General features: G+C 42.1%; 1 protein-coding gene across 1 annotated transcript; it reads left to right on the top strand.

The window, feature by feature from the left end:
* The first annotated feature begins 5,998 nt into the window (after positions 1 to 5,998).
* Positions 5,999 to 23,984, top strand: arvcfa (ARVCF delta catenin family member a). The gene is made up of 17 exons (XM_071522341.1): positions 5,999 to 6,019; positions 9,106 to 9,282; positions 11,333 to 11,919; positions 13,544 to 14,022; positions 14,118 to 14,301; positions 14,409 to 14,526; positions 15,507 to 15,675; positions 18,123 to 18,140; positions 18,312 to 18,383; positions 19,599 to 19,726; positions 20,503 to 20,653; positions 20,751 to 20,943; positions 21,348 to 21,459; positions 22,273 to 22,360; positions 23,344 to 23,420; positions 23,664 to 23,758; positions 23,907 to 23,984. The coding sequence occupies exons 1-16, from the start codon at positions 5,999 to 6,001 to the stop codon at positions 23,754 to 23,756; spliced, it is 2,667 nt and encodes an 888-aa protein (XP_071378442.1). The 3' UTR covers positions 23,757 to 23,758; positions 23,907 to 23,984.
* Positions 23,985 to 24,850: the final 866 nt, after the last annotated feature.

Raw genomic sequence — 24,850 nt, 5'->3', positions numbered from 1 at the left:
ACAGTTAAAATGAAGGCTATTTAAAAGCTAAGCTGAAAAGATATGTTTTTAGCAGTCGTTTGAAAATGCTTACAGAGCCCGCCTCTCTAATAGTCTTTGGCAGGGTGTTCCACAGTTTAGGAGCATAGTTAAAAAAGGCTGCATCCCCCAATCTTCTTTTGAGTGGGGTTTTGTACTTCTAACAAACCAGCAGTAGAAGACCTGAGGGCTCTTGACGGAATATAGAACAGCCGGGATTCTGTAATGTAGGCTGGTCCTAAGCCATTAAGAGCTTTGTATACAAGTAACAGAACTTTAAAATCAATTCTAAAGGACACTGGGAGCCAGTGCAATGTAGCTAAAACCAGAGTGATATGCTCTCGCTTCCGTGTTTTTGTTAAAAGTCTAGCTGCAGAGTTTTGGATAAGCTGAAGCCTCTCAACAGACATTTTAGGGAGGCCAGTAAAAAGGGAGTTGCAGTAGTCCAGTCTACTTGTAACAAACGCGTGAGTTAGCTTTTCAGCATCTTTCTGGGTTAGGAAGGGCCGCACCTTGGCAATATTTCTAAGATGAAAGAATGCTGTTCTGGTCACCTTGTTTATATGGGAATTAAAACTTAGATCAGAAGATAAGATAACACCCAGGCTTATTACTTCTGATTTGATCGAGGGATTCAGGTTCCAAAGTCTTGTGGAGAGTTCTTCTCTTATGGCTTTGGGGCCGACCAAAAGTATTTCTGTCTTCTCCATTCTATCTTTATTCAGTTTTAAGAAATTTGTGTTCATCCATCATCATTGTATCATCATTGATAGCCAATAGACAAGTAGTGAGGGAGCGTAAGGCATCTGCATGATTCCGTTCTACAGAAATGTATAGTTGTGTATCATCAGCATAGCTATGGAAATTGACATTATTTTCTCTGATAATATCACCTAATGGAAGCATGTATAGTGAGAAAAGCAGGGGACCAAGACAGCTTCCTTGTGCAACACCAGAAGTTAGATCATGTTTCTCTGATACATGATCTCCAAGACAGATGAAAAATGTCCTCCCTGTAATGTAAGTTCTGAACCAGTTTAGGACACATTCAGAGAGACCAACCCAGTTCTCCAGACGATCTATGAGAATATTGTGGTCGATGGTGTCAAATGCTGCACTCAAATCCAAAAGAACCAGAACTGAGACCCTGTTGGCATTAGTGCTAATTCTCAAATCACTGACTATTTTGGTGAAAGCTGTTTCTGTGTTAAAATAAGTACTGGAGCTTTAGCCTTGAGGACAAAAGCCAGATATTCAAAAGACGAAAACTCTCCTAGGTCAACCTTTGTACAGTTAAACTGATCTGAGTAGATTGTGGCTATTCCACCCCCTCGTCTGCCTGACTGATAGAAGTTGTAATTTGGAGGACATGCTTCAATAAATGTAGCATTGCTTTTTTTCATCTAACCAAGTTTGCATTAAAAACATGAAATCAAGTTTAAAATTAACAATAAGATCATTAATTAAAAATGATTTGTTTGTTAGTGAGCTAACATTTAGTAAAGCTAATTTTGAAGTTTTGACAGGGCCTGAACCCGATTTTGAGTGATGAGGGACACATATCAAATTCGATAGGTTTGCAGAGTGAGTTGAGTACATCTTATTTAGCCTGTTCCTAGTCAAAACAGGAATGGGGCCAGCAAGAACACTGGGTCCCGGCATGATATGGGAGCAGTCACGGGTGCCATCTCTACAGCAGCAGGGACCCTGAACATATCAGTTGTTATGTTTTCCGGGAGTGATATCAGCACTGTTGGCCTGACACAGTACTTGATGCAGCCGGTGAGGATGACTGCCGGGGAAGAGGAAGTAGCGGGGGATGCTGTTGTGGTGGTGTCTTGACCGGGGGGAGAGATGGAGCTGGGGGGCACAGCTTTGAGTGTGCAAGGCTGCTACATAGGAAGGAGTGGGCAATGGGTCGCCGGTGGGAGAAAGGAGAGGGAAAAAGCAGGGGGAAAGGGGGGAGGATGATCTGGAGGACTGGAGAAACTGGGGCCGACAGTTGTTCAACGGCTCTAGCGGGTCACATGGAATATCCTGGCTCTGAGAGTGCTAGTGATCTGTTTGTTGTGGATAGACAGGAGGCAGCTCAGTGTGGTTGACCTTGGGCTGCTGATATTGGGACTGCAGCGCATTAGGGCAGGGGGCAGATGGGAGATGAAGGGAGTAGTGAAGATTCTCCATTAGTAGTTTCAAGCCCAATCTGTTTGGATGTAGGCCATCAGGTTTGAAAAGGTTTTTGTGTCCCCAGAACAGATTGAAATCATTAATACAGTTCAGTCCTTTTGAACTGCACGATGTGGAAAGCCATGAGTTCAGTGCTAGTAGTCTGCTGAACTTATTGATTCCTCTGTCCACTATTGGTAGGGGACCACTGATAAATGATTGAATCTTTAGTTGGCCAAGTCTGTCAAACAATTTCATGAAATCCTGCTTTAGCAGCTCTGACTGCTCTCTGTGAGTATCATTTGTCCCCGCATGAACAATGATTTGATTTATTCTTGGATGATCAGACAATATCTGGGGGATTTTATCATTGATGTTACTGACCATTGTGCCTGGGAAACAACATGTTTTCAACATCTTACCGCTAATGTCTCTGATAGCGCTCGCTTGATCCGATGGGGGGCCACGTCCTTTGACTGAGTGAACTTTTTTGGGTACACCAGCACTGCTCCATCACAGGAACAGCTCGGTAATACACGTAGTGTTTTTGCATTGCAAAGTACTGGAGTCCCTCGGGCGTTTAACCTAGGTGACATGACGCTATCCCTCATATCTCGACCACCTAACTCAAAGAGCACAGGCACCGGTCTACTGAGTGGTGGAAACATGTCCCACGGTCAGATGAGTCATCCTTCATCCTGTTCTCAACAAGTGGAGGAGTGAATGGGTGGCACACACACCAAAATAAGTGTAAAGGTCCGAGTGATGGGCTCTGGAGGCGCTCGGGTGGTGTGAGATGAGACGATGTGAGATGTGTGTTCCTGGCACCGTTTAGGTCCGCTGAATCCCTTAGAGGGTGAGGTGCATGTCAGTGAATATAAAGTCATACTGAGCAATCATTTTCAATCCTATGGTGAAGCATCTGTATCCTGATAGGAGTACAATGCCCCTGATGCCAGTGTCACTAGATGGCTTGATGAGCATGGAAATGATGTGAACCATATATGGCTGTGGGGTTGCGTCTGGGACAGCATGCTTTAATTCACCAAGTACGGGCGCACAAGGAATTTGACCTGGTAAATTGCCTCTGGCATTTTACAAGACATGTACACAATGCAGGGTCAACACACTAAGTGCAGGACCAAACATAAGCACACACATTCAGTGCAGACTAGATGTTCTGCATAACATCTGAAGAATGGTACCAGTGTAGCGGCACTGGCATTGTCCCAGATGTGCAAGGTACTACTATGTTAATAAACAGCATAAGCAAACAATGCATCAGTGACAGATGTACAAAATACAACTAGGTGGATAGATAGTCTGAATAGTTTATATCTGTGTCCATGTGCAGCATAGCAGGGTTCAGGAGGTCCGTCAGTCTGGTGTGTGTGTGTGTGTGTGTGTGTGTTTGTGTGTACATTGATAAGGGTGATGGCATGCAGATGGGCAGAATTGCCAGCAATCTTCTTTGCCCTTTTCCTTTCTCTGGTGTCATGCAGATCTTTGATGCGGCTAACCACATTCTCAGACCTTCCCATGATACGCTGCAGTCTTGCCTTCCTGTGTGTTCATTGGCTTCTTATTTTTATTTTACATCACCATCATCAAAACACCAAATGATGCAATTTACTTGTGGAAGAACGGTGTCACCCCCCTCAGAGCTCCAGACAGTTTTTCTCCCAAGGTGCACTGAAGTTATTCTGGTGTCTGGCGGTGGGCCAACACCCTATTAAGACACTTAATATTGGTATTTTCTGTCAATGGCAGTAACCTGTATTTCTGTGTGGAGATCGAACAGTGGGAGCGTAGTGCATTACAGTAAGCATTTCTGGAACAAATAAACGCATGGATCAGTTTTCCTGGGTTGGGAAATATTTCTAAGGTGAAAATATGCTGTTTTGGATGTTGCTTTGATATGACTGTCAAAGGAACGGTCTGGATCAAAGATTGTTTTCACTGATTCGTTTGAAATTAAGCGAGAGGACTTCAAAGCTCTTTGCTGTGAAAGGCCTAGAAGGAGAATCTCAGTTTTCCACTAAGGAGAAGAGATTTGTCTCCTATCTTCTGATGTCTAACACGCAGGATTCTAGGTTCTTTATTTTCTTTGTTATTTCGTCAGTTTTTGTTGCTATGTACGGTTGTCTATTATTTGCAAAAGAGTGGGAGAAATCATGTATGAATGATATAATGGGGGGTGTAAAGTGAAAATAAGCGAGGGCATAGAATTGAATGCAGGAGTTCACCAAAAATAAACCTTACAACAGGCAGAGGTGTTGCTGTCAAGAATGACAAATTGTAACTTATTAGCCAGGTCTGAGCAAACCCAGTTAGGAGAAGTACTGCAGAGGCCAGCAAGGATTTCTAAATGCTCCAAGAAGATGTTATGATCAACAGTATAGAGGGCTGCACTTAAATCAATAAGAACGACAACTGGATAAGAACGGCCTGGTTGGTGGCAAATAGCAGGTCATTTGTTACTTTGATTATTGCTGTCTCAGTGCTAGTACTCTGATGGCAAATTGGAAGATGGCCTAGATTCTTATTCTTTTTAATTTAAAAAGCAAGTAAGCTACGAGGCTACATCATTGTCTCACATTTTTAGGGGAGTGGAGTGTTGGAAATCGGTCTTTAATCTTTGCAGATCGTTACAGCTGGAGTTAGGCTCCTTTAATAGTGATTTGACTGCTTCACTGAATGAGTCAGGAACAATACCAGGGAACTATTTAGAGGATTGTAGAGATGGACCGAGGACAGGAGTAATTATTTCAATAATTTTGTGGAGACAAGGTCTAAAAGGCAGGTGGAGGATTTAGGTGGCATGAGCAGCTTGGAGGAGAATTAATCCTCGTTTATATCTAATTCCTTTTGCTTGTTAGTGTTATTCGTATACTTACTGAGTGGCTGTAAATTGAGCACAGCACTGTATAAAGAAGATTTGTGGGTAGACAATGATGGGTGTCTTGGGGGAAAAGGGCTTGTTTTGTTTTGTGCGGTTTGAAAACCAAAGCTGTTCGAGAGACTGAACTGCCTGGTGCTGCATACAGCGTCTCTCTGTTTATCTACCTTCCCATCCCTCCATTTCCCGTCCATTCCCTCCTCCCTGGTTGTCCTGCACATGGGTGACACAGGACTGAGCTAGTGCGGGCTTCTCTGTGCTCCAGCTGCATCTGCTTGTGAACCCACAGGGAACAGTGTGTGTGTGCGTGTGTGTGTGTGTCTGTGTCTGTGTGTGCGTGCCTGTTACTCCGCCTGTGCACCAAGGAGCAGGGCTGCCAGAAAATGGGGAGAGCACAGGGATTGCAGGGCTCCGCACTCACCTACCCTAAGCCATTCACAGGATCAACATGACTATAAGTTGATTCAGCTCCCTGCTCAGCGGCACACACATGAACTGCTGCTGCTGTAACGGCACAGATCAGAGGGAGAGTGCTGTAATGAGGGAGAGTGCTGCATTCACTCCTGCTCACTGTGTGGATGTATGTGAGAGAATGCCTGTGCTGAGCAACTGTGTGTATGCTGCGTGTAGTGTGTATTTGTGTGAGAAAGAGAAATAGAGAGGGGGGGGGGGGGGGGGGGGGGGGCAGAGAGAGAGAGAGAGAGAAAGAGAGAGAGAGAGAGAGAGAGAAGAGAGAGAGAGAGAGAGGATGTGTGTTAGTGAGAGCTGGGAGGAAGGATGGCTGCTCATGTTTGAACTGCCTCAATGCTCGAAGGGAGAGTGAAGGCAAAAATCAGCAGCAGCAGAAAAACAGACGCTGTCTCATAGGGGACGCTTCTTGTTCATCATTTGTGGGGAAGCAGAAAAGATTTGGCAATGCCTGCTGAAGTGAAAGAGGTAAGTGTGTTGTGGAATGGCTCTATTTGCTCTGTACCCTCCCTCTTTTTTCCGCTCATCAGGTTTTTTTTTCCTGCAGATAACTGTAGCCTTGCACAGCTTTGCATTCTGCCTCTGTCATGCTGGGTGAAGGAGACAGCAATCCTGTCGCCTCTCACCGCTGCTCGGTGCAGTCTCCTTGTGTGCATGGGGACATGATGCTAACATCTTTATCAGGTGTATGTGTGTGTGTGTGTGTGTGTGCCTGTGTGTGTGTGCATGTGTAAGTATGTGTGTGCGTATGTTGCAAGCTTATATGGAGGATATAAGGAGGATAATTATTGGTTGCGTTATAAGGATAAGGAGAGGTTGTGAGACGTCTCCCTGGGGGAATATGCTGCACACACTCTAACGCACTCTAACTCTAGCCCACCATAATGTATAGCCACCGTGTGTCAGAGAGACATTAAATCTGACCATGCAGTGTTTAACTGTTTGAGGATCAGAGCCATCTAGCATATGTAACCAGGAGTGAAAGAAGGCTCCAAATGCTCAATAGAAACTTTGGGAAGGGATATCCTATACATGATGTATTGCTTTTTTCCCCTGGGCCACCATTGTAAATAAGTATGTGCTCTAAATAGCCTGGTTGTATTTAGGTTAAACAAGGTAAAATATTTAAATAAACAGATTTGTATTGCATAATAGGCTAATGCACAGTGGTATTGCTACAGCTGAAAAGTCTGAAATATGCAAAAAAGGCTTTTTCAAATTCATCCTTCATGTCAGTGTCACTTTGATTTACAATGTACAGTAACTTCTGTAAACTGACAGGCACCAATGTGAACACATCTGATTCAACACCCAGATACTGGGGATGGATGAGTTGTGACAGAGTAGTGACTAATGCCTTCTGACATCAGTGGCTTGACGTCATGTTTTATTATCTTGTGGACCCATTACTGTTTCAATCCCATGGTTTGATAAAGACAAAGTGGCTGCTAATACTAATTTATTCCCAACTTTGATCACTACAAAATTACTTTGCCCCCCAGATCTGTAATAATATTGCAATAGCGAGCACCCATTTTTATCACCCTCTTCTTTCATGTGTTATCCTCCCATTGTAATGAATTTGTATCAAACATGGCTTGTGTCTGTGGTGCCCTTGAGCTGGTCACCACATCTGAACTCACTCAGCATAAGATCAGACTCTGAGCCTCCCAAAAATAATACGCCACTGCAGTTGGCCTTGATGCTGAGAGTTGACTGAAACAAGACGCTAATCATGTCATTCTGTCTTCTGCATCACTGAACCTAACATCTATCCACTGTGTCTCATTTGTAAAGCCAAGTCAGAATCAGAAGCATCAGCCAAGCCTCTTTGGCTGCATGAGCCCTCTTAGTTAGTGATGGTGCAGTGAGTTATTTAAATAAGCTTTGACTCACTGTGGCCTGGCCTTCCCTGAAGCTTGACCCAGACAGGGACAGCAGGGTCTTCTCAGTGTCCCGGCCAGCAGCAGACCGGCCCCCATCCAGCCTATTATCGTCCTCCAATTCCTTAATCAAGCTGTCTATAGAGGACAGCAGTACCCTGCCTCTCTTTTGCCCGGCATTCATTCAGCACTGCCAAACAATGTCCAATCACCCTCCCTCAGAGGCGTTCAAGCCAGGATCATCTCCACTGCCAATTTTCTCCTGTGTGACCCTTTCATCCGCCCGCCCCTCTGACACATTTATTTGCACGGAGACGAGGACTCTTGTGTTGGGTGTTGTGTTTGAAAAATGGAGGTTTTGAGTGAATCAAGCTCTCCCTCCCCATTATGAGTTAGATCTAGGTGTAGATTCAGTGAGCTGCTCGCTGCAGCCTGATTTAATGCAGTGGAGCTGAGTTCTCGGCACTTCTCAGCACTTATTTGGTTTGATGCTGCAGCCTCAGAAAATGGGGGAGTTTGGGAGATTTAGCAGCTTATTTGTTTTTTATCTTACAGTCTTATTCCAGCACACTGTGACTTCAGTATAGGCTGATTAATTCCAGGTGAGGTAAAACGTGCAATTTTGTAAGATGGAAATTGATTTAGAGAGTGGGTAAACTTAATTAAAATACCCTTGAGCCAGGTTATCCACTGGAAACAACTGAACAACATAAGAACACGGATTTGCTGGATTAAGAGTGATGCAGTGGAATTGATTGATTCTTTCTCTATTATAGAATCTTTCTTTTTTGTTTTTTTTGATTGTGGTGAAATGCAACTGCTGCAATCAGACAGCCCACAAGACAGAAAAAAGCTTATCTTATCAGATATCAGCTTCAAAAGTAATACCTATTGAGTTCATTAGTCCAGTGAAGCAAGTTTTTGCGAATGCATTTAAATCAATGTGAGGTTAAAAAAAAAAAAGATCAGGATGAATAATGTTCACACTCAAATGCTGCTTCTAGTTCTGTCTCAGACCAAGTTGCTGAATAATTAATACACTCTAGTTCACGAAGCACATTTCTTTGAAAATGAAGAAAAGTTAAGTTCAGTTTTAATGCAATAAATAGAGTCTATATTTTACTTTTACTGATATATTTATAGGCAGCACCTCGACTTTGAGCACAACTTAGTTAATCTCTCTGAAATAGTTGTGTATAAAGTACTAAAATAACCACATATTCCAGGACAGTGGCTGCATTGTTGGTTCAAGAGTCGGCATTGGTAAATGGCAAATAACTCCTGTATTACTGGGAATAACAGAGGCTGCTCACATCAAATCCCAGTGGAGAAAATATGAAATATACTGTATATAGTCAGTTTTAGCAGTTAGGAAGCGAAGGGTCAGCACACCGGGATATGATGATCACAGGAGAGACCCCTAGTCCCCACAACCACTTAATTAAACAGGACCAACTCTTCTCACTGTTAGATAATACCTGCCATCCCTCTATATTCATGTCTCTCTGAGATTAATGGTGGGTTATCACGGTGCCGTCTACCCTTTAATCATTTCCTCGTTTGTGTACAATTCATCTTTCTCTCCAGCGGGGTCGGAGGGATGCTGGTCTATGACATTGCATCTCATCTCTTACTAATTTCTGTGTGTGTATGTGTGTGTGTGTGGTTTAGGAGCAGACTTCAGAGGGGCCCCCTCCGCTGCCCTTTTCCCAGGAGGCTAAAGAGCCAAGTCTGGAAAACCCGTCCGGCAATGACGAGCTGGACACGCCCACCTCTAACACCTCTATGATGACATCCACCAACGACAGCTCCATGGAGATGGACACCCCGCAGCAGACAGACACAGAGGTTCGAGCCTTTATGTTTGATCAGATTTGGTCTGCAGCTAGCCCCAAGTACAGTACAAAACTCTTCTCCTGTATTAAATAGTAGAAATGTTTAGGATAGATTGGCAGAGAATGCAGGCTCTTAAAAAAATGTTCTCCTTCCCAGTACATTTATGTATTTGTCTTTTTTCACTCTGGACCTCAAACTCATACAACTCTCTGTCCTTGACTACAATTGAAACAACAAATGTAGTTCTACCTTAAATTATATTTCCTGTGAGCCTGGTCTCCTGAAATTTGAAATGAAATTAGCATGATGATTTAAAATGTACGAAAAGTGTGAGCAATAAGTTTTCCCTCTATGAAAGGATTAAAGGATGCAAGGATGCAACAAGAAACAGGCAGTAGTTACCCGGGTTTAATTCCCAACTAAGGCGAATAAGTTTTCGACTGTGAATTAAGTTTTTATTTTTTTGTGAGTTTTAGGGTTAACCTAACCCTAACCCTAAACCCCACACCTAAACCTAACCCTAACCCCAAACCCTAACCCAAGTTTTTCTTATCCATGACCAAAACCTTAAAGGGGGGGGTATCCTAGGATGTGACAATTCTTAGTATTTATGGTGATTTTGGTTCTTGGAGGCGTGAAGTAATCACAGTAAAAAAACAAAATCATGTTACTATGCCGTTTCCCCAGAGTCACCAATTAAAAAACATGCCCCTTTGTACAAGCCAGTTTACAAGATTTTGCTCCAGTGTTCATGAAGACACTGGACTGTCTGAAATCGACCAATCAGCGCTAATAGCAGGGCCGGCCTTCCAGAATGGCCAGCCAATCAGAGCAGTAGCTCATTAGCATTAGAAGCTACTTATATAAACACCTATTTTCTTGTAGGTGAGAAACAAACACTGGGAAGTGAATAGCTAAAGCTATAACTATACGATTTTACTGAAAAAAAAATCAACAGATGTATTTTATAGACACCAGGTAATTATATAAAATTGCTGAAAAAGCAAATGATACCCCTCCTTTAACCCAAACCTTAACCAAAGTTGTTTTTGTTGCCTAAACGTAACCATTAGCTAACCTTGTCATGTGACGAACACGTGAAAATGGAATATCCAATTCGTGCTATTGTCATATAATCCTTTTGTGGTGGAGGAACATAATCTTCACATAAATCATCTCCGCAACACAATCTGTGTTTCAGAGTTCATGCTCATATCACAGAATTTATGAGAATGTGTTGTTCTTGTAGTAGAAAAGGATAACAGTAATATTTCTCTTAGGACTGCGCCGATCTTGCCAAGACTGAGCCATTATGTGTTTTTAATATGAAACATCCATTAAATATATTGTAAAATGCTCTTCAACAGAAGTCCTGTGGGCTACAAAAATGACTTTCAGTTAAACTGTTTGGCTATTAGAATATATCTGGGAAGTCAAATAGTCATTTGGGGCAATGATACCATGGATTTTAATGAAATATAGATATTGTATTTCAGACTGAGATCATTTCACAAATTTGTGTGCTTTAAGAATAACAATAAGTCAGTCTTGGTCACACCCTGCAATGAAAGAGTTAAAATCAAAACAATTTAAACAACCAAACAATTAAATTTCCTGCAATTTACTCTACTTCTCAACAGTGGCTGGACCTCAACTTGTTTCATCAGAGTCCAATCTAAACTCATTTTCAACAGGGGGAACTCATTATTCATTGGCAGGCAAGAAGAATTCATTATTTACTGGTGGCGCACAAAGCCAGGAATGTGCTGGAATGAAGATGATGGATCATTCCTTGGAGACAAGAGCTGGGGTGGGCTGTACAGATTTAATGGGGGGATAAACATATAGCTAACAGAGATATGTTTGATCATCCCTCAGCTAAAATGAGACCAAATAGTTCCTCCTCTGACTCATAACGCAGCTCTTTGGTGGCATGCAATATAATGGGAGAGAAGAGTCTGTGACCCCTGAGAGCTTTCTGCAAGATGGGATTTTAAAGAGCGACAGAGATTCTGATTAAGCTTTTGCAGAGATTATATTTGCGGTGCATTAATCATTGTAGGACTCCAAGGCTGTGGAACAGGAGGGCGAACAGGCTGAGACCCCAGAATCCTTAGAGACGCAGCTTAACCTGGAGACGTCTGACGCACCTGATCCCACACCAGCTCCGGCGGTTGAAGATGACCCTCCTGAGCCGCCCGCTCCTGCAGCAAACAGCCAGCTCTCCGAGTCCCTCACACCGACCACAGCTACCAGCAGCGGCAGCACCGCACTGCCTTGGCCCGGGGAGCCCCAGCCGGCGAACGCAGACGCACAGAGCAGCGTCTACACCCTGCCTGACAGCTTTAGAGGCCTCGGAGGCGACCTGTGTGCGGGGTATGGGAGCCTTTCTCGCGTTGCACTTCACAGCTACTGGCCCTCCAAAACCCTCCAGCCCGGGGCGCACTACACCCTGCCCTTCCCCAGGGACAGCTACGCTCCCTCGGGCCTCAGCACCCAGCCTGAGGACGAAGGCCTGGGCGAACAGGGAGAAGACGCCGCGGACGTGAAGACCGACCACCCGGCTGCCAGCTACCCAACACTGGGGGGCATCCACCAGTTCAGGCCAATCACCACCATGGAGCTCCTCAGGGAGCCGTCGAGAACCAGGTAACAGTGCTGCGGGTTAGATTAAACTTTAATGATCCCCCAGGGGAAACTGGGCAAATGTTTTTTATAAGCCTCTTGTTTTTACTGCGGTGTGGTTGCCATGGTGCCAGGATCATCAAGAGGCACATTCAGATCGGTCTCTACCTGCATCTGGACACAATAAAAGAGCCAAGAGAACATCAACCAGTAAATCAGTCTGTTACTCTGAATGTTTACTCATTCAATGCAATTATAGTTTACAGTAGATAATGACTTATCTCTTTGAGGAAATTATATGATTATTGCGCTAACCTTGTTCTCTGCGGCAGGTTTGGGAGGGACCCTATTGATTTAAGGGCAATCTTTGACTCCCATTTAAGTAGTTCTTTCGCTTGGAGAATATGCAGTGAAGGTAAAGGACATTTAATTTGTGTCAGTGGAATATCAATAGATTCTCTGATAATGAGTTTACCTTTAACAAAGGCTAATGCTCTGCTTTCCACTAGACAGACCATTGATTTTTGACATTTGTTGGTTGTTCATTCTGTACGGAGAAGTTCGGCGCTCACAGTCGCGGTCCTCATTTACCACAGAAACACACTTTTTAGTGAGACTGGAAGACTGTGATGTAGTGCAGATTAATTTGTTTACTTAGTTCATTTGGACAGTGAAAACTGAGGTAATAAAACAACGATAAAACACAGTAATAAAAACAGAAAGAAGAGAAAGAGTGCAAATTTGTGCAAGATAAAAAAAAACAGTGGGCTTAGAAAAATATCTCATTTCAAAACAAACAGACGTATCACAATGACAGAGACACAACTGAAATTGATAACAGGAATAAACAAAACATAATGATATTACAGGAAAACAACAACAAATGTAAATGTGGCCAAATGTTGAATGCAGACTTATTTAACTTTACAGTAAACCAAATTTACATCACAAAGTTTGATCAAAATGCATTTTTTTATTTAATTTATTGACCCCTATCTAATGATATACAGTTTCAAAGTTCTGAATGCAAAGATAAATCATCTATGAAAAGCATCACAAAAAAATAATTCAATAAAATAAATGGTGTCTTGTTGTGATGCAAAGTGTTGCTACAGTAGTGAACACATCAAATAACATACAAGTCAACCCTCCACCTCATTTTAGCACACAGGACCTACAGTGATGACTGTTCATGTTAGATAGCTGCATAGACGCCCAGCAGACGCCTCTATCCAGTTCAGCCTGGAGAACAGGAAAGACAGATGGACAGCAGTTTAGTAGCAGGTGGTATCAATCAGGGATGGCAGCCTGCCGCAAAGTCGATAAATAAGGAGGTTTCACCTGTTACTGCCTGCCAGAAGCTTTTTCCTTGGCCCATATAAAGTGACAGAGCTGTTCACAAAGGTACAAGCCACTCTCTTATGCTGTTAAACTCTCTGAAGCGCAGTCTGTTAGATTCAGAAATTTCATTCAACCTGTTTCGCTTAACCTGTTGAATGTTTACAAGAGTAAAATGATACAGATGCCGAAACAGAAGATTGATAGTTATGTACATTTTCATGGCAATACCGTTGTACTCCTTGTCCTGATCCCTACACACACACACACACATACACACACACACACACTCCTTTCTCTGTCTCTTCAGAGGTGGCTATGATGAGGCCATTATGTCCCAGCTGGAGGGGAACCTGAACCCTTTCTTCCAGGCCATGTGCCGAGCCCAGACCCTACAGTTCCCCCACAAACGTAGCAGCATGGTCAGCCTGGACAGCATCCGCAGAGACCCACGCTGGAGAGACCCCAACCTGCATGAGGTGATCTCCATGCTCAGCCACCCGATGGACCCGGTCAAGTCCAACGCCGCCGCCTATTTACAGCACCTGTGTTACGAGAACGATCGCATCAAGCAGGAGGTCAGGCAGCTGAAGGGGGTGCCGATACTGGTAGAGCTGCTGGACCATCCTAAAGCTGAGGTCCATCGCAAGGCCTGCGGCGCCTTGCGCAACATATCCTATGGAAAAGATCATAATAACAAAGTGGCCATCAAGACCTGTGATGGCATCCCGGCGTTAGTCAGACTGCTGAGGAAGTCCAGCAGCATGGAGGTCAGAGAGTTAGTCACAGGTACAGATACATTTCTTCTTAGTCTTCCTAGAAACACAACCTGTCACATAAGACATGAAGTAACGTCTACCATTTTCATGTTCTTTTCCATGCAGGGACTCTATGGAACCTCTCTTCACATGAGCCACTGAAGATGACGGTCATCAACCACGGGCTTCAGACCCTGACTGATGAAGTCATCATTCCACACTCAGGCTGGAGGAGAGAAACCACTGAGCTCTCCAGGCTGCAGACCGCTGAATGGACCACGGTCTTCAAGAACACCTCTGGGTGTCTGAGGTACCTGTGACTCCCGCACTGTCAAGGGACAAATGCTAAAACCTGACTTGTTCACAGGATGTAATACATGTAGTTCTCCCAGCTTGCTAACGGAGCTGTTTTTGCAGGAATGTCAGCTCAGACGGGGCAGAGGCTCGACAGAGGCTGAGGGAGTGTGAGGGGCTGGTGGACGCACTCCTTCATGCCCTTCAGTCAGCTGTTGTCAACAAGGAGACTAACAATAAGGTCACTGAAGCCATCACACTGAGAAGATGAACTAAAGAAAAAATCAACCCACGATCAATTTAAGAATATTGTTTCGGCCATTTTGAGGTCTTCGCATGTTAGTTACTTTGCACTTTGAGCCCTCTTTGAGTTCTCACAGAGCATTACATGTACTTTACATTGATTCAGAAGTGAGGGGGTAAAGTAAATATTGGGAAGTGAAGGTATCAGTGAGATTGAGATGCCATCCAACTTGGTGCACGAAAACACAATAAAGTAATCAGACCCTTTTTAAGGAACACTCCAACTTTACGAACCTGCAGTAAAAAATACTAGCTGCTCTTACACCATAGGGATCACATGCCACAAATGAAGAGAGATTTAGAGACTGGGTTTGCTACAGACTCAGCATTGTGATTATTACAGATTCAGGACTTCCAGGACACCATACATGCTTTAGACATCTTGCCTGTTCAGTAAAATAAAAAATAATTACATTCGTGCAGTTTAATTGAGGTTGTTAGTCGTTTTGCGAGTGCAAAATACTATGTTGTAACACTTAAAGTCTATCTGCTATTTGGGTTGATTTTTTCTTTTAAGGTACTGTCAAGTAATATCATTGCTTATGCTGAAATAGTCAATAATAATTTCTCCTTTTCTAATTGCTATAAATCCACTGATATTGACACTTGTTTCTCAAGCTTCACTGACTTTACATCATATTGGAGTTAATAGCCTGTAAAACTCAATTTTGTCTGATTGATACGTTTAACATTAATTAGATCATTGCCAAAGCATAGATGGAGTAAGATTCTCAAAACTCTCTGGGATTTCCCCAGGATCCCCAATTTTCTCAAGGGCATCATTAAAGTTTCATCTGAAGAGATTGCAGGAAAGGGAATTAGGGAATTAGCCACAGTGTAGACGTCTGTATTGTGTTGCTGTATAATCTTCTGTGTAGTATCTTTGATTGAAATCTCATCTTGTTGTCCTCCGTTTAGTCAGTAGAAAACTGTGTCTGCATCCTGCGAAACCTGTCCTATCACGTTCACAAAGAAGTGCCAGGGGCAGAGCGATTTCAGGAGCCACATGCCAATCACTTGCCGAGGCCAGGAGGGCACCAGAAGAAGAAGAATGAGGCTGAATGTTTTGGAGGGAAAAGAGCCAAAGGTTGGTAGGCCATGATATGTGATAACACCAGAATAAGCATTAGTTGTTGTATTATTCCAGCGTGATAGTTCGGTGTTATCACAATGGCTTTCAGAGCTTTCAGATTTTCATTATCTCTGCCGTTTGTGAAGCAACTATCATCCCATTTCACAGGTGGATTCATTTGCCCCCCGGCTAATCAAAACCCAATTTGGGGGCATCTATCTTGAGCCGTTCAGATTTTATCAACCGCTGTAATAATTAGCATCCAAAATTAAGACTTTTTAAGTGCTCTATAATAGTACAACTCCTCCAGCTCAGATCACTAAGACAGATGCGCTGATATGTTGGCCTTCACAAGCACAGTGCCTTCAGGGGTAATTTTCTGCAGCTTTTATAGTTTTTGAATGCAATCCTATTCTATTTAAAGCTCCATTTGTTTCTTCCTTCCTTCCTCTGGCAATTATCTGCTTGTTTTCAGTTTCAATGGGATTTTTATTTCTTATATCATATATTAAATAATTGTATACTCCAACGTCTCTAAACTTGACAGCACTACATATAAAAGTCCTGTCACACTGCACACAAGCAAACACATTCTCTTTTTGCAAATATGCTTTGCCTGATTTGTTTTGGGCTTGTCTTGTCTTGGTCTCTGGCATAGATCTCACCAGTGCTTAATTTGTAAATGATGAGGTACACCAAGGGGTCGGTGTTCCCGTGAGTCGGTCTGGAGGGAAAAGGTTCCAGAACATATCAAGACAACAAGCGCATTGGAGGCACGGTGGTGCTCAGTGCAGCCATATAGCTTACTGTAGACCTAACAGCCTAAACATTACTAAATGATTATATGACCTTAGAGCTCCGACTACTGCTGACCTATAACAATATTTGATTATTGCATAGGCTACATAATGCTCATTTTGTCCAAAACAATGGGTTTTTACAAACTTGCCCTTCAATTAGTGGACTAAAGATATAACTGAACTGTACACAACATAAAATGCCCTCACACTTGGCTGTGAGATATCCTAATCATACATAAACAAATCAAGGAAACTGCAATGGCTTCAACCATTTAATTTCAACGAGACACATTCTGGCTCGAGTAGTTACGCATCAATATTCAACACAAATACTTTCATAGGATATCTACTTTGAACGTAGGAAACAATGTCAGCGAATAATGAAATGACAGAAATAAAACGTATCATGGTCGTGCCATGCAGCTAGAAGTCGGCCTAAATGCGACACTCAGCTGGACCTGGCTGGGTTTGAAAGCCCTTCACTCAACCAATTATATTACCAATTATTTCTGGACACTCAACATAACATGCGCAATGTCCCACATATTTAACTGTGGGACTTACAGGTCCGCACTCCAAATAATTTCTGTTTTCATCTATGCAAATATGAATTTAGACGTTATTGTCCCAGCAGAGAACTGTAACACGTTTACAAAAAAACCAAAACATGCTTACCTTGTCTAATTTTCCAAAAATAGTCCACACAGCGGACATATGGACAGCAAATTCAACTGTCTTTTAGCCATGACGATGTCTGAAGTTTACCATAACACACTCTGCAGAGCAGCTCACTCATGTGACGTGATTACTATGCGCTTGTTGCTACTTTCTAATAGAGTAATCACCTGTCTTTATATGGAAATGAGCCAATTCGGTTTTTGCAATGGAGGGGAAAGGAAGAGTCAATTACTGGGATTATTACATGGCAGACAAAAAACCCCCAAAAAAACAAAAACAACTTTCATGCCACCAGAGGTGCCGGGTCCATGCAAATAAGTAGCCTACCGGAATGCAGGTAGTCCAAAACCGCGAGATCCGGCACAAATTAAGCACTGGATCTCACATTTCTCGTCCCTTTTTTGTGTGTCTCGCCTGTGAACACCTGTATATTTCAAAAACCTCAACATGTAGGAGCTGATGTTAGATTTTGCTCTGCAGGAGACAACTTTCATCTGGGGTGTCAGATTCAAAAATTGGCAAGCTGCCTCGTACATTAAGTTACATCAGTTATCTGGTGTAAAAGTACCGAAGAATCCTGCCAGTGATGAGTAACCTATATACTGTTTGAGTTACAGCAAACATAATTACAAGGCTGCAGCAGTTGTCAAAGCTTTGTGCTGGAAGGAACAATTTAATAGGGAAATTAATGAAGTTAGAGTTAGAGGCGATCAGTTGATTTTTTTTTTTGTATCTTTTGTGGCTTTTGATCAATGTTAATGTTTCACCTAATTATACAAAATAGAAGAATGTCGCTCCGAGCCTAAGCCTAACCCTAAACAAGCAAGAGCACATGGTTACACAACAGACATCCACTCTAGTGCTGTTTGACCAGATGGAGGAGCTCTGAGTTTCTACTGCAGCACAATGTAATCTGTGACATACTGTTCTTTCTTTCTTTCTTTCTTTCTTTCTTTCTTTTTCCCTTTCAACCCTATTCGTCAGAGGAGTGGTTCAGTCAAGGTCAGTCCGCCTATTACTCTATAGCATCAATTGACAATATTGTGCCTTTGTTGTATATTATTATCATAAAAACTAGTGTTTGTATGTGTGTGTGTGTTGTGTGTCAATGTGTGTGTGTGTATGTGTGTGTCAATCTGTGCTCATGCTTCTGCTTATAATTTCGATGTACAGGTTGGAAAAATGGATTTTTGGACAGAAAATACGGTACATTGGATTTACCAAAACGTACAGAACCAATGAAAGGTATATAATATTTGTAATTTTTGTGATGATTTCACATAAAACACTGCACTATGCCTTCACTATGCACTATGCCTGTATTTAGCGTTGCAAAGGGCCTATTTAGTTCTACTTAACATTTGAGAAAGGGTCGTCTGTTGTGACTAATAGATATAAAGTAGACAGATTATGGAGGACTTCTAAAATGGTTAAATTATATATTATCATCTTACTACAATCAGGCATCAATACCTGTTATCTGTGATGTTATTTTGCTTTGTATGCATGATGCTGGCAAGGGCTGAAAGAGAAGCCATTTAAATGCAAAGCAGCGGATCAGTGCCTGCACCTCTTGAGGACAGTTGCAATACTGAAAGAGAATGACCCACCAAGTGAAAGACTGATAACATTTTTATCTGGCAACATCGACAGCAGCAATATTGCCTCTGATAATATGAACTGGCTCTGTGATTTGCACAAGATATGACCCATGTACATTGATATATATATACTGTATATATGAGATACAGAAAGGCCTACCTATCTTTAAATATTGTTTATATTATTAAGATGAAAAATGGAGCTTAATGACTGTCATAAGCAATTAAAACATATGTACAGTGTGTGAGAAATGTGACAGAAAATGTCACAAAGGCACCGTAGGACTCTGCACTGTGTATGTGAATCAGGCTGCTGTCGGAACAGAGATCAGAGCTGAGCCGTGCCTCCCACGCTTCACAGAATGTAAATCAGAATGACAAGCATGTTACAGTCCCAGGTCAGGATTATATTGCTTGTGAGCGGTCCAGCAGCCTCCGCTGGCTGAGTACAGAAAACTGCAGGAGGTATCCACTGACACACTGAGCAGCACACTGTATACACACTGTGAAATTATTCAAAAGATGTGTGTTGTCTGAGCTGTCAAATTGGCAACACATTTTTGTTCAATGTGCACCACATGTGCGAGTTTATATTACTTAAAAATTACCATTGATAATGTGCCATAGTGTGAATAGTAGGATTTTCACTGGACCTGAAAAGGATTCAGGTCCAGTGTTAATGCTAAGCTGTATGCGTCTGTGCAAGATGGTTTGGTGACCTACATCTAATGATTCGTCACACTAATCAAATAACAATATATTGTCAGTCATCAGTTATTGATGGTGATGCAGGGACTTTGCCACAGCTTAAGGTTTAATGAAACAACGCCCCTGACTTTCTCTGCCTCTCTGTTTGAAGGGCTGGAGCTGCTGTACCAGCCCGAGGTGGTGCGGCTCTACCTGTCTCTCCTCACTCGCACTCAGAACCACAACACCCTGGAGGCGGCTGCAGGAGCGCTGCAGAACCTCGCTGCAGGACACTGGGCTGTGAGTGCAGGCCAGTGAGGGTGCAGTCCAACAGCTGTGTGTGTGTGTGTGTGTGTGTGTGTGTGTGTATGAGAGTGTGTGTGAGTGTGTGTTCCTGTACTTCTATCTTTGTGAGAACCAATTTGAGTTTTAAACCTTCAGAGTGACATTTTTGCGAAGTGAAGTCCTCACTTTTTCAAGGGGCTGTTTTAGGGCAGTGACTCTCAACCTTTTTCATATCAAGGACCCCTAATTTAGTCCAGATTAGGGCCACGGACCCCCCATTTGATGAGATTTTGTCTCTCGGACCCAAATCAGAGAATATTTTTATTGTTAGATATGATTTTGTCCAAAATCCCAAAGACTATCTATATTATAGGTAGAGAGATAACAGTGAAAGTGGCACCTCCTCAAGGACCCATTGGTGGTCCCCGGACCCCATGTTGAAAACCATTGTTTTAAGGTCAGCATTTAGGGTTAAGGTTAGGCATGCAGTGGTGAGGGTTGAGGTTAGAGTTGGGGATAGGGAATGAATGTAGTCAATGGATGGTCCTCATGAGGACAGAAGTATAAGGATGTGTGTGTGTGTGTGTGTGTGTGTGTGTGTGTGTGTGTGAACTTTGATTTCATTTTCTCTGAGACTGATACAGAGGGAATGGGTTCCGTTTATTTGTCACACACATGTTTATACACACAACGTGGTTGTGTCCCTTCAGTGAAACATCAGTCTGCAGTGCAGCTTTGTGTTCTTAAGTTAAACATCAGTCAGCTGTTGTGTTTTGTGTTTGTGCTCCTAGTGGTCCAGCTACATCCGGGCCACAGTTAGAAAGGAGAAAGGGCTTCCTATTCTGGTGGAGCTGCTGCGTTCAGATGCGGACAAAGTGGTGCGAGCCGTGGCTATCGCTCTCCGTAACCTGGCCATAGACCGACGGAATAAAGACTTGATAGGTATGGGCTTGTAACTCTCTTCCACATACATATGGGGAACACACACACACACACACACACACATTGAATTTGCGATGGTGTCTTCCTCTCATTACAGGGAGCTATGCTATGAGGGACCTAGTCAGTAATCTGCCGTGTGGGCAGCAGCGGCCAGCCAAGAACCTGGAGGGCGACACGGTGGTGTCCATCTTGAATACGATCCATGAGATCATCACAGACAGCCCAGAGAATGCCCGCGCTCTCATACTGGGTCACGCCATTCAGAAACTGGTAGCCATCAACAAGACAAGGTACAGTTATGTCTTCCAACTTAAATATAACCCTTACCCTTCCACACAAAATTAATGGAATCTATTTCGAACTGAATGCACAAAGCAAAATTGGAGCGAATATATGTGTACAGATTGATTAAATTATAATTTGAAAGCCAAAACAAATGTAGTTAAAGTCTCAGAGATTATATAATTTTTTCCAAAATATGAATGAACACATAATATTGTATGACTGCTTATCATCTTTATTTTTAACACATCGCCTTGAAGCAATTGCTCACAATATTACTAACATATCACTGTGCATACTTCTGTCAATCTCAGGGCAATCACAGAATTATTCTATTTTATTCAACAGGAGAGAATTGCTCTCAAGGCTGTGCTCTATTATTTACAGCAATGTCTAATGTATGTCTTGCCAGCCAATCTGCACGTGAGACCAAGGCTGCTGCCCATGTGCTTCAGACAGTGTGGGGCTACAAGGACCTGAGAAACCATCTATACAAGGCAGGCTGGAACAAGAGCCACTTCAAGGTTTTTCTCACAGTATTTCCTGACCATTTAACACACACACAGCAACATACACATTTACATATCAGCATACATAGTGAGCTCTGCAACACATTGTTTGTTTTGGCTTCATAATCGTGTTCATTGGGATGTCACATGACTCTACGACCCTCTTTCACTGCAAAAAATGTCCATCTTAACGAGTCATTTAGTCTTATAATCAAGCTTCAAATCTTATTTTTCTTAAAACAAGAGAAAAATTCTGCCAATGAGGTAAGATACCTCTACTTGTGTCCAATGCAGTTTCACTTGTTTCAGGAATTTTCTAGAAATGAGCGTCAGTATCTTGAAACGAGTCAGAAAAAGGCAGATCACTGCACTACTATCAAGAAAATTAAACATGATTCGACAAAATTCTTGAAACAAGTTGATTTGCATTGGAAACAAGAGAAATGATCTAACCCCATTGGCAGATTTTTTCACTTGTTTTTAAAAAAAATTGGATTTTAGGACTCAGATGGAAATGTAATTTGTCAGGATGTGGAAAAAGCAATAGAAGGGAATCTGTGAAATCTGTGTTTTGCGAGGAAAAAGGAGATATTTCTTTCAGTGTGTATACCAGAGATTTCAATGTCAGGTGTGTAATCTGATGCAGCCAAATCATACCTACACACATACATGGATACGAGACGCACGTCAACGCCAGGTGTGAAAGGGACCAGTGACTCTAAGCTCATATAGTCATTATCTCATGTCACATCCAAAATAAAGAATATGAAGCCAACACGTTGTATTCTGGTTGTCATACAGTCATGTATTCCCTTTTCCCCCTCAAAGCCAACAACTACAGGAACTACTAAAAAATCCAAGAGTGGGAAGCAAGGCAATGATGACATCACATTGCCTCTCATGGAGAAAAACCAAGGTCAGCAAATCATTGCGTGCATTCCCTAAGCAAGAGGTTATTAAACCCATCACCCAAATGAGAAACGTATCCTCTAGCACAGGGAACAAGCCCATTAAAACATATTCTGATTTTTTGTCATGTGGGGACAAAGAAATGGGCATTTTGAGTCCCAACTCATATTCCTGTGAAACATAGCCCTAAACCAGTGATGTGCTGCCAAGGTTATCAGTGCACAGACTCAGCTATTAGCCTGAATAGACTCTGCCAGGGGCACGACCGACTCACGCATCACCAGTCACATTTCATTTGAACATTATTTTAAAAGGGCATCCACTTCCAGCATTAAGAGCAACCTCCAGCATCCCACACTGTGATACCCCAAGTGAGCCACTAAGACAGGGTTTCTCTCTAGGCCGCCTTATAAATGGTGAAATGTTCCTTTGGGGCACCCCTAATCTTTAACAAATATAATTCCTTTTGAAGTATGAATTTGAGGACAAAAATAAGTGTAGTATAAATGTAGACTTTCAATCGGTTGTTTGATTTCACTTGCCTACTTGCCTCTCATGGATTTCAATCCAAATGAATTGGGTGTTCTTTTGGAAAATTTGTTTTGCCTGAAAGGGGCATTAAGTGCTAAAAAAAAAACCCGAAAAAATGGTGGGGTGCTCCCTCTGGCAGCTGGTTAGGTCTATATGAAGAGTTTCATTGTAAAATGAAAGATCCGCTATTTGCAGAAACAGCTACTCTGGCAAAAAGACTGCTAGTACAAAATTAAAACAAATTATGATGCTTTTCAGAGGATACTAGTTATCGTGTCAAGTGCTTGGCTCAGAACAAATTGATAGACATTTCCAGGGCATTCTGGGGATAATTTGTTGCAGTATTTACTTTTCAGCATTTTCTTTTTGTTCTTTCTCTCTCTGTATTTCTAACATTCTTTGCTACACCTTTGCCATATTGTCTGTTACTAATATTTTTATTATCATTTTCCCTCACAGATGTGTACTCCACCTTAGAGCAGAGTGATAGAGTAGGGGATGGAAAAGGGCCCATGATGGAGAGAGAGACTCTCCAGGTAATCTTTTAATTGGATGCACTGAATACACTCTTGATCACTGTGAAATCTTGGTTGTACTTGATCTAAAAAACAAGCTTCATGACAGTAACTTTTCCCTGTGAATACAGTCCAGTATACTTAACTGAGGCTGCTGACAAGTTTTGCTACAAGATTGCTTGCTCATGAAGTGATTCGTGTTCACAGCTGTCGGGGTTTTTGCAAATTTTCTAACACCAGCTGTTTGCATATTTTTTGACCCAGGCTTTTACTGAAAGAAAACACTTCATCAGAGCTGGAAGGCCTGCGGTGGGCCTGGTGGACAGCAAACCTCCACCGCTGGACTCCTGGGTCTGAAGGTGACAACAGGGCCAGGCCAAGCCCGGCTGAATCCTGTACAGACACTTTCCTCTGGTGGCATGTGGATTTGTGCCACTGGATCATTCTTGTACAGATGGAGAAAAATATTCAGTCTCCTTATCTTAAATAATTTTCTTTTGTTCGCAGGAAGTAATGACGTCAAACATGGACATTTATTTATTTACAGAGATTATTTGGGAGTTGGTTTGGATGGATATTGACAATTATGACGATATGCTTCTGAAAATCATAATGGATCACATATTGGGATCTATATTTACATCTGAAATACCCTAATTATGGAAATTGTAGTGAATCTTGACTGAAAAGAATATATTCTATGTACAATTTTACTCCTACACAAGGGTGAGTGGATTTATATAATATCTAGTTTCTTAAACTGTGGATTAGGGCCTAAATCGGGCCGTGGGTCTGTTTGTGGTGAGTCCCCATGGTTCCTGGGCTGAAGAAGTTTGTGAACCTCTGATATAATATAATGCAAGAAATGGTTTTGGTCACTGTTTGAGATAATTAGGATTAGGGTTGTGGTGGGCCTAGTCATCAAACACATCCACACTATTTGAAATTCACATTATTCTTCTTGACAGCAAATTGTGCATATTCCTTTTGTTTCATGATAGGCAAAATGAGATTGTAAATGTGTAATAAAAGATTGTTAATATTCTAAATGAAGGTATTTATATTGTAATATTTATTGTAATACTCATGTTATTTATTAACAGTTGTAGATGTTGTTATCCTGTAAACAAGACAGCAGTGTATTAGCTAACACCAATAGATCCTACATTCAATCCAACTTAGCTTTGCAGTGGTCCTTTTTGCATTGCGATGTTGAGTGGAAAATGGAAATAAATTATGCCCATAATTTCTCATTTTCGCTTGTTTACTCTTTTTTTTACGCTTCATCATTACATCGTTACATTAAATTTCACTGTCGAGTTGACCAACACTCCAACGGCAAGAATTCTGTAGTGTATTGGAGAAGAATGCTTTTATTAATACACGAAGAAAGACGTACACATAAAGAAAGAAATACACAAAGAAATACGCATAAAGAGTTCAATTGAGTA

This window comes from Centroberyx affinis, unplaced genomic scaffold, assembly GCF_046629955.1.
Source record: "Centroberyx affinis isolate AG114_WGS23_722 - 3 ecotype Tasmania unplaced genomic scaffold, CSIRO-AGI_Caff_v1 ptg000977l_1, whole genome shotgun sequence".
NCBI lineage: Eukaryota > Metazoa > Chordata > Actinopteri > Beryciformes > Berycidae > Centroberyx > Centroberyx affinis.
Note: the sequence above shows the minus strand (reverse complement) of the source record. Positions and strands in the feature narration are given on the sequence as shown.

Bases quoted from the DNA above. Each gene is read 5' to 3' on its own strand.
- arvcfa (XM_071522341.1), top strand. From the start codon at position 5,999: ATGCCTGCTGAAGTGAAAGAG. The intron at 9,283-11,332 runs GTTCGAGCCTTT...TAATCATTGTAG, and splicing joins CGCAGCAGACAGACACAGAG to GACTCCAAGGCTGTGGAACA. The intron at 14,302-14,408 runs GTACCTGTGACT...CTGTTTTTGCAG, and splicing joins AACACCTCTGGGTGTCTGAG to GAATGTCAGCTCAGACGGGG.